The sequence below is a fragment of the Rana temporaria genome, chromosome 3 (assembly GCF_905171775.1).
Source record: "Rana temporaria chromosome 3, aRanTem1.1, whole genome shotgun sequence".
NCBI classification, from domain to species: Eukaryota; Metazoa; Chordata; class Amphibia; order Anura; family Ranidae; genus Rana; species Rana temporaria.
In genome coordinates, this window is record NC_053491.1 from 197166586 (window position 1) to 197176123 (window position 9538).

Genomic DNA, 9538 nt, shown 5'->3' on the forward strand with positions numbered 1-9538 from the left:
AATTAACTGATCATTTCTTAAATGATTGTGTTTTATGTTAAAATGTTATGTTATGTTAAAATCTGCTGCAAGTTCATTGGAAACCTTATTGCAGTCATGATGGCAAGCTTTAGAAGCTGAAGCATGTCTGGCTGGATAATGTCTGCATTACTTGGGAATGACATGGGAATACCCATTTCTCCTGACTCCTATCAAGGAATTTTGATATCTGCATTACTTCTCCTAAGAGTTACCCCAATGCTTGTATCAGGGCCAAGGGCTCTTGAGAGGAGTACTAAGATGAGAGCCCATCCCACTTTCAGACATCCCAACCTGCAAAAGCTCATTTTAGGGAGATGACACACTCATTTCAGGAAGGTGGCGCTCCATGCCCCCCCATCAATTTAACACAACTAGAGGATGATCAAATTAAATGGAATCAGTATGCCCAGGTTTAATTCTTCTAAAAGACATTAAAGGAACACTCTAGCCACCATGACCACTTCAGTGATTTGAAGTGGCCAGTGTGGTAGCGGTCAGTATGTGCACTATTTCTGCCTGAAACAGGTAAGGGGGCTAAGAAAGAGAGAGAAGTGGGACTGAGAGACAGGGAGGGCCTGAGAAAGGGGTCTGAGAGAGAGGGGAAGGACTGACAGAGAGATAGGGGGCTGAGAGAGGAGTGGCTGTCAGATGGGTGGATAACAGAGAGAGGGCGGTTGAGAGAGAGAGGGTAGTTGAGAGAGAGGGGGGGCTGACAGAGAGGATGGCTGAGAGAGAGAGAGGGAATGGGGCTGAGAGAGGGTGGCTTAGAGAGAGAGAGAGAGAGAGAGGGGCTGACAGAGAGGGTGACTGAGAGAGGGAAGGGGGCTGAGAGAGAGAGGGGGGCTGACAGAGAGGGGGGAAATGAGAGAGAGGGGGGGCTGACAGAGAGAGGGGAATATGAGAGAGAGAAGGGGGCTGACAGAGACAGGGGGGATGAGAGAGAGACCTCTGTCTCTATCCGCAGTCTCTCCTCTGCTCCCCTATCCTAGTCTGTATCTTCAAGTAAGTCTGTGCCAGTGAATGATGCAGGAGGGGACGGGGGGGGGGGGTGAAGTGGGCACAGTACAGGAGGCGTGGGTACAGTACAAGGGGAGTAGGAGGGCACAGCACAGGGGGAGGGTAAGTGGGCACAGCACAGGGGGTGGGTAAGCGAGCACTGTACAGGGAGCAGAAGGGTACAGCACAGTGGAGGGTAAGTGAGCACAGCACAGGGGGAGGGTAAGTTGGCACAGTACATGGAGCAGGAGGACACATCACAGGGGGAGGGTAAGTGGGCACAGTACATGGGAGAGCAGGAGGACACAGCACAGGGGGAGGGTAAGTGGGCACAATACAGGGAGCAGGAGGACACAGCACAGGGGGAGGGTAAGTGGGCATAGTACAGGGGAGAGCAGGACACAGCACAGGGGGAGGGTGTACAGGGGAGAGCAGGAGGACACATCACAGGGGGAGGGTAAGTGGGCACAGTACATGGGAGAGCAGGAGGACACAGCACAGGGGGAGGGTAAGTTGGCACAGTACATGGAGCAGGAGGACACATCACAGGGGGAGGGTAAGTGGGCACAGTACAGGGGAGAGCAGGAGGCCACAGCACAGGGGGAGGGTAAGTGGGCACAGTACAGGGGAGAGCAGGAGGACACAGCACAGGGGGAGGGTAGGTGGGCACAGTACAGGAGAGAGCAGGAGGGCGGAAGGAAGGATGCCCCTTATATCAGAGTACTCTCTGGGAGACAGGAGGGACTGCATGGATAGATGGATTAGGCTGCAGGGCTTGCTCAGCTTCACACTTCCCGCCACAGGAGAAGAGGATGGGGGGAGGAGGAGGAGTAGAATCAGCTCTCTCTCCTGTCTGGTTGTGCGAGAAGCAGGGGGGAGGAGGGAAGTGTCAGCGTTGGCTCTGCTGAGCGGCTCACCCTGGATCGGTCCTGCAGCTCGATTATCCCGCTGCACATGTGGATGTCAGGGAGTCGCAGTCAAAATGCATGAGACTTGGGATGTCTGCACTATCCATGATCTTCTTCTTGCATTGCGTAGAGCAGTGTTTCTAAATATTTTTTCAGTCAAGGCACCTTTGAAATTAGGGCACCCAATTCTAAAAAGTAAAAAAATAGATTGTCTTCTGGTTTAGTAGTCAGTAGTTATTGACACGCAGTTCAGGGGTTAGTAATGTTGTGACGCAGAATTTAGTGGTCAGTAATGTATACCTCAGGGGTCAGTAATTTTTAACACAGTTCAGAGGTCAGTAATTTGTGACACAAAGTTCAGGGGTCAGTTATTTGTGAAGCACAGTATAGGGGTCAGTAATTTGTGAAGCACAGTTCAGGGGTCAGTATTTTGTGATGCACAGGTCAGGGGTCAATAATTTGTGACACACAGTTCAGGGGTCAGTAATTTGTGATGCACAGTTCAGGGGTCAGTAACTTGTGGCACACAGTTTAGGTATCAGTAATTTGTGACACACAGATCAGGTGTTAGTATATTGTGGCACACAGTTCATGTGTCAGTCAGCGCGCGGTCCGTCAATAGAGGGCCCTGGAGCGCCCCCCCCCCCCCCTCTGGCTCCGCACCGCCACTGAAAATAACATACATTCATGCATTGCAGGAATGTATGTTATTATTGCCAGCTGCCGCTGGTCTATTCAAGGTGGCCGGACATTGAGCGCCGACCACCTGAATAACGGCAGCTGGTTGACTGTGCGGAAGTGCCTATCAGAGCCAGTGGCTCTGATAGGCTTTCCGTGTACAGCCCTCATCCTCCCGGATGTCTTATCCAGGGAAAGTACGGGGTGCGTTCCTTGGATAAGACTGACGGCCGTCTCAGCCAATCAGGTTCACCGATTCTGGTTATCGGTAACCTGATTGGCTGAAGCGTCACAGAGGCGGGAGAAGAAGACATCGAGGGACGTCGAAGGATTAAGGTAAGTGCATTTTACAGGGCACAGCGGCGACAATGTGCACAGTAGTGACAATGGGCACAGTGGCAACAATTAAAGGGCACAGTGACATGCACAGTGGCAACAATGGGCACAGTGGCATCAATGGGCACAGTAGTGACAAAAAAAAGCTTGATCCACCTGCCTGTTGGGGCAACTTTTAAGCATTTTGCCACGGCACCCCTGTTGAGAAAGCCTGCTCTAGAGAAGCACAGAGACCCAGTGATGACATCAATGGGTGTATTGGTATGTAATAATAAAAATAAAAAAAAACAGAAAGAGTTTATTTAAAAAATCATTAGCATGTTGATGAGGAGGGTGAGGAGGAAAGAAGGGACCAGGGAGAGCAAAACATAAGTAGATATATTTTCAGCTTTAAACAGTAAATGTAAAGAAAACAAATACTGACCAATCCGGCTCTGTAGAATTACTGGATATTACCAATAGCGGTGCAAACCATGCAAGACTGGAATGTCTAGGACAAAATGATTATACACATTTCTACTAAACTCTTTTTAATAATGTCAGTGCTGTAGTCACATTTTTAGCTCTTTTGCACCATCTAATGGACTTTTTTTTCCTGTGACAATCGTCTATTTTTTTCAGATATTAAATAAGATTTGATTTACCAACCCAACTAGGTTTTCATAAGATGAAATGCATATCCTTATTAAAGCCACAATGGAATATTCATATTCATATATATTGAGGTATTGCTATTGTAAAACGTAAAACAGGTATTTTATAAGGCAGTGAATCTGATATTCACCAAACATTCATTGGAGGTGACTCTTCCAAGTGCATGTTTTTTAAGTGAATGTTTGGTGAAAATCACATTTACTGCCCCATTATAATATTTTTTAATATATTCAATATCAGGCTTTCTGTCTCTTAAACCCCAACTTTATACTTGTTATGTAGTTCTCCTCTGTTAATTACTAAATGGTGACAACTATTATCTTGGCATTATAAGCCACTTACACATATGATCTGTAATTGTCACCACACAGTGCAATTAATAGACTACTTTTTGTTGCATAAATAAAAATAAGGAAATGCAGCTTCTTACACACTTTTTAGGGAGAGGGCAGAAGGGACATATGCCTCGGGAGCAGTATTGCTATGTGGCGGTTTTTTTTTTTGGTAGGAATGTGGGAGTGCTTTGTCCTTCCACCTCCAGTGTTCACTGCTGTCGCTTATTGTAAACAAAAGTGGAGCTTCTGTGTTTACAGCTAGTGACAGGATGCCTCTCCTGGGCTCACGCAGAGCGCCCCCTGCAGTATGACAGTAGAGCCCATCCTCCTGTATTGGTTCGTTTTAGGGAGAGCTCTATACTGTTGTGTTACCCACTCCTAAGCCCTGCCTGTGCAACACCCACTTCTCAAGGATGCGCACAATTTTAAGGCTTAACATGTTTGGAATCTTTACTCAATGCAACCTCATCTTTTTATTGTACCAAAAATTGGGTAATATATAACGTTTATGTGCACTCAATTAAAGCAGTAATAAACCCAAATCAGTAGTTTACTAATCATTATGCCCCGTACACACGGGTTTCCCGGCTGACTTTTTGCCACTGGGAAACCCGAGGGGAAAGCCAAGAACTGGCTCGGTAGCTTTTTCCCCCTGCACATGGCCGGTTTTCCTGGCAGGAAAACTGCCATGAGAGCTTTGGCCGGGAAACCCGGCCGTGTGTATGCTCCACCGCAGTGTTTCCCATATGAAAACTGCTGGGAAAAAGACCACCGGGAATCGTGGCAGGAAAAAAATAGAACATGTTCTTATTTTTCCAGCCAGGATTCCTGTCGGGAAAACTGCCTAGGAGCATACACGCGGCCAGTTTTCCCAGGCCAAAAGCTATCATGGCAGTTTTCCTGAAGGGAAAACTGGCCGTGTGTACGAGGCATTAGACAAGGTGGCTGCATTAGTGTTTTTTAGGCCTTTTTCCCTCTGTTTTCACTTAGTGATCCAGCCAGTAACACGTCTCCTATATTCTACAGACACCCCTCTGGATGAATGAGCACGGGAGGGGAAGATTTGGATAACAGCATTGTCAGTCTTGTGGGAGGGGAGTGTTATGCCCCATACACACGATCGGGTTTCCTGTTGGATAGACGTCCAATGAGAGCTTTTGGTCGGGAATCCCGACCGCGTGTATGCTCCATCAGACTTTTTCCAACGGAAAAACTGCTGGAAAAAGATAGAGAGCAGGTTCTCTATTTTCTCGTCAGGAAAAAATCAGATCGGAAATTCCTATTGTGTGTACAAATTCCGACACGCAAAATTCTGACGCATGCTCGGAAATAAATCGATGCAGTTCTTGCCAGTCAAAAGTTCACCAAACTTTTGTGTGATCGTGTGTATGCAAGGCAGGATTGAGCGTAATTTTGTTGGAAAAACCATCCAACTTTTTTCCGACGGGAAAACTGATCGTGTGTACGGGGCATTAGAAGAACTAGCAATTTTAAATACAGAAACAAATTGAAGCTGAACTCCAGTGTTAAATAGTCGGTTTTATCCCTCTAATGGCAAGAGAGCTTTTCTGTTGAAAAACAACAGACTTACTGGCTGGATTACCAGATGAAAATAGAAAAAAGAAAGCCTAAAAAGGAAACTAGCCATCAAATCTAAGAACTGGTAAGCTGCAATATAATAAATGTTTGCGTTTGGGTTTAATTCTGCTTTAAACATTAAAACATTGCAACTATCACCATTTTATTCTCCAGTGCCTCTGCTTTACTTGCAGAAAATATACCATGTTTTGGGGTTTTAACCAATCTTCAGGTCTAAAATATGCACGTTAACATGTGTGCAAAAAAGTTTGTCAAAAGGGGTTACACAAGATACTAGCCATGTGATGGCCTGACAGCTCAGCTGAGAGCACAAGCAACAGTGACCGTTATCATTCACGGAAATAGACAGAGCCGGATCTTCTGTGTACTTGGCTCGGCTCCTAGCATTGACATCCCGGCATTGGACTGGTATCATGTCCATCATAGGATCCGAGCCAAGGGGCAGGACTGGGCGTGACGCTGAGCCGAGTACACAGGAGATCCGACTCTGTCTATTCCAGCAATGGCAAGGCTGCAGATGGGCACTGATCAGGCTGCAGTGATGAGCAAGGCTGCAGATGGCCACTGATCAGGCTGCAGTAAGGAGCAAGGCTGCAGATGGGCACTGATCAGGCTGCAATGGTGAAAAAGGCTTCAGATGTGCAATGATGGGCAAGGCTGCAGATGGGGGCACTGATCAGGCTGCAATGATGGGCAATGCTGCAGATGGGCACTGATCAGGCTGCAATGATGGGCAAGGCTGCAGATGGGCACCGATCAGGCTGCAATGATGGGCAAGGCTGCAGATGGGCACTGATCAGGCTGCAATGATTGGCAAGGCTGCAGATGGGCACTGATCAGGCTGCAATGATGGGCAAGGCTGCAGATAGGCATTGATCAGGCTGCAATGATGGGCAAGGCTGCAGATGAGCACTGATCAGGCTGCAATGATGAGCAACGGCGAGGCTGCAGTTGGGCAATAGCGAGACTGCAGATGAGCACTGATCAGGCTACAATGATGGGCAATGGTGAGGCTGCAGATGGGCGCTGATCAGGCTGCATTAATGGACAATGATGATACTGCAGATGGGCACTGACCCTTATTTTGCTTCAAAATTCTTTGTCTGAAATTTAATTTTTTTTCCTGAAACTTCTCTCTTAAAATTAAGGTGTGTGTTATAAGCCTGTGTGTGTGTTATACACCGATAAATATTATAATATATGTGTACATACCATTTAATTCTTTTAATAGAAGGTTTGGCTTACTTTCACTGATGTTACTGAATATTCACCATATCATATCTTTGGCATTAACATTTGTCTTGTGCTACTCTTGCAGGTTGGCCCTCATTTTCTGATGTTGTCAATCCAGAAACAATATCATTTGCTGATGACTTTTCATATGGGATGCACAGAGTAGAAGCAAGCTGCAGTCAGGTCAGTACTCAAAGCTTAGTTTAACAAAAGTCTGTCCATTTCACGGTGTGATTTTCACCTTTTAACCATGGGTTGCAGGAGAGAATATCACTCGATTCCCCCATCAACACAGTGTTGATGGGGAAATTTCTCCCAAGGAGCTATTGTGTTCCACCAGCAGGGGGCGTGGGGAGCCATCTCTGCCGGGAGAACACACAGCGATTATTGCTAGCAGCTATAAAAAAAATGTACATGCTGGTTGTACCCAGGTCTAGTGATGGATCGACATAAGTAGAATCAGCTTTCCCTGCTGAACCGGCCAAAGTTTGAACCATCTATGTCCAGCTTTAGTGGTAATCAAATGCTGTGAAGGAGAATGCAGGCTTTGCTACATTTCCTTGTGTTGTTCTAGTGTTCCATGTGCTTCTGTACTGTTTGCTATAATAGATATTCAGTAAGCATACACTGGGGGAACAAGAAATGGGGGTACAGCACAACTGTCATTCAGCATCCCAGAACATCACTGTGACAGCAGTTTTTCCAAAATCTTAAAGCAAAACTGACCTAAAAATGTAAAGAGACAACTTTAAAGCGGACCTTCAGTCATTTTTTTCATCTTTCCATCTATTAAATCTTCTGCCCTTGGCTAGTACAACATTTTTTTTTTTTACTGCCAGTAAATACCTTATACAGCCCACTTCTTGTTTCTTGTCTGGTAAAAAGCCTAGGCTTATGACATCATGCACAGTTCTCTCTCACTAACTCTCGTGAGAGTTTGCCAGAGTGGGGGGGGGGGGCAGGAGAGTGGAGGAAGAATGAGTCATAGGAGGGCCAATGAGAGCTGGAGGGGGCCGGATGAGGGCAGAGATAACAGGAGACTGCATAGAGGCCGCAGAGAGGCTGCATATATGCAGCCCTATGTAAACACATGCAGGCTCCCAGCACAGTCACTGGTGGGGACCATAAAGCTCCCAATACATACTTGTGAGCAGTAGCTTTTGGATCATGTGACCGCTGTGACAGCCAACCACAGCGATCACATGACCCAAATTTCCACTTCCGCCTCCCAACATCTAGAAGTTCTTAATGGGCCAGGAGGCAGTGGCAGGAAGAGGTTAATAAATAATAAAACATTTCAGGTGCCTGATTAGAACTATAGTTTATTGTATTATCAGGCAATGTGTTATATTTAACAACATTCAGAGTGTATTTTGTTCTTTTTATAGTGCGGTGCCCATCTTGGTCATGTATTCGAGGATGGCCCTCGTCCAACTGGAAAAAGATACTGTATAAATTCAGCATCACTGAACTTCGTAGCAGAGGCATCAGGTGGTGCCGAAGGAACTAGTGCCTCAGGAGCATCTCCAAAGACTGAACTGTAAAAGCAGACCCTATCACAATAAAGCTTTCTGATCATCAGATCTGTACTTTAACAGCCATTCTGCAGATTTGACATACTAATCCTTAAATTAGGAAGGAATCATCACCTTAGGAACAATACTTACATTTATTATTTTCGCTGAAGTTTTTTTTTTGCTTGCAAACATTAATTATTTTCACACTACTTGTTATAAAGACTATCACAGACTGTAAAAATATATCTTTATCATAGTTAGAGAATTGAATATGATATTACAAGATTTATATTCCTTTACAGCAGGCCAAAGTTCAAATGTTAGAAAGATAAACATTTTCTTTATTTTTGTCCATCTTTTTTATTCTTTATCTGACTAATGCTGTTTCATGACACCTTGGTGCCCCACTAGTAGCGAGATATTGAATGCATCTCCTTAAAAGAAGACCAACTGTTGTAGAAGTGGGGAACTAGGCTTTGTTATAATAAAAATACAAGTTCACCATTGTAATACTTTCAATATAAAACATATTTATTACTATGCATTTTTCTTTTTCACTATTATATATAGTTACTATCTCACCTTTATTCACTTAACTGTCCTTACCGCCCTGCCCACTTTTTCAGATCAAACTGTGAGTGCTTCTGTTGTATGTATGTGGAAGCAGTAGTCTCTCTACAGCGGTCATACACCCCTCTCTTCCCTGCAGAGTCAGACATATAGCTCTGCAATAAGCATCATTCCCACTCTCTGTTGATTGCAGAGGACTAGCTATTACCAGAGGTGTAACTACAGATCACAGGGCCCCATAGCAACATTTTGATCAAGCCCCCCCCCAATGACCTCCCTACATTTCTTGATCCTAACTTAAAATATGTCTAAATCAATGGCAAGTAGCGGGAGAGCTATCAGCATAGTTAATACACTACCAGGGATCAGAGCTATGGACAGAAATTGTCAAGGAAGTGGGGGCACTAGTGCAGGGATTTAACTTTAAACCTTATTTTTCTAGATACCACTCTGTCCTTGGTAGCTTCCAATTGTTTTCCAGCATCTCAGATCTCAGGACCTCAGTGAGAAAGTACTTAAAGCGGGAGTTCACCTTAAAAAAAAAATTTAACCTTAGATTCATGCTCATTTTGTCTAGGAGAATCGGCTATTTTTTTTAAAATCAAAGCTGTACTTACCGTTTTAGAGAGCGATCTTCTCCGCCGCTTCCGGGTATGGTCTTCAGGACTGGGCGTTCCTTCTTGATTGACAG

General features: G+C 45.2%; 1 protein-coding gene across 3 annotated transcripts in view; it reads left to right on the forward strand.

Annotated features, from left to right (window-relative positions):
- Positions 1-8787, forward strand: part of MSRB3 (methionine sulfoxide reductase B3) — a 197220-nt gene extending 188433 nt beyond the window's left edge. For all 3 annotated transcript variants that reach the window (XM_040344088.1, XM_040344090.1, XM_040344089.1), the window contains 2 exons: positions 6846-6943; positions 8149-8787. In XM_040344088.1, the coding sequence (XP_040200022.1) occupies positions 6846-6943; positions 8149-8304 (254 nt within the window). In that variant the 3' untranslated portion in view covers positions 8305-8787. The remainder of the gene's footprint in view (positions 1-6845; positions 6944-8148) is intronic.
- Positions 8788-9538: the final 751 nt, after the last annotated feature.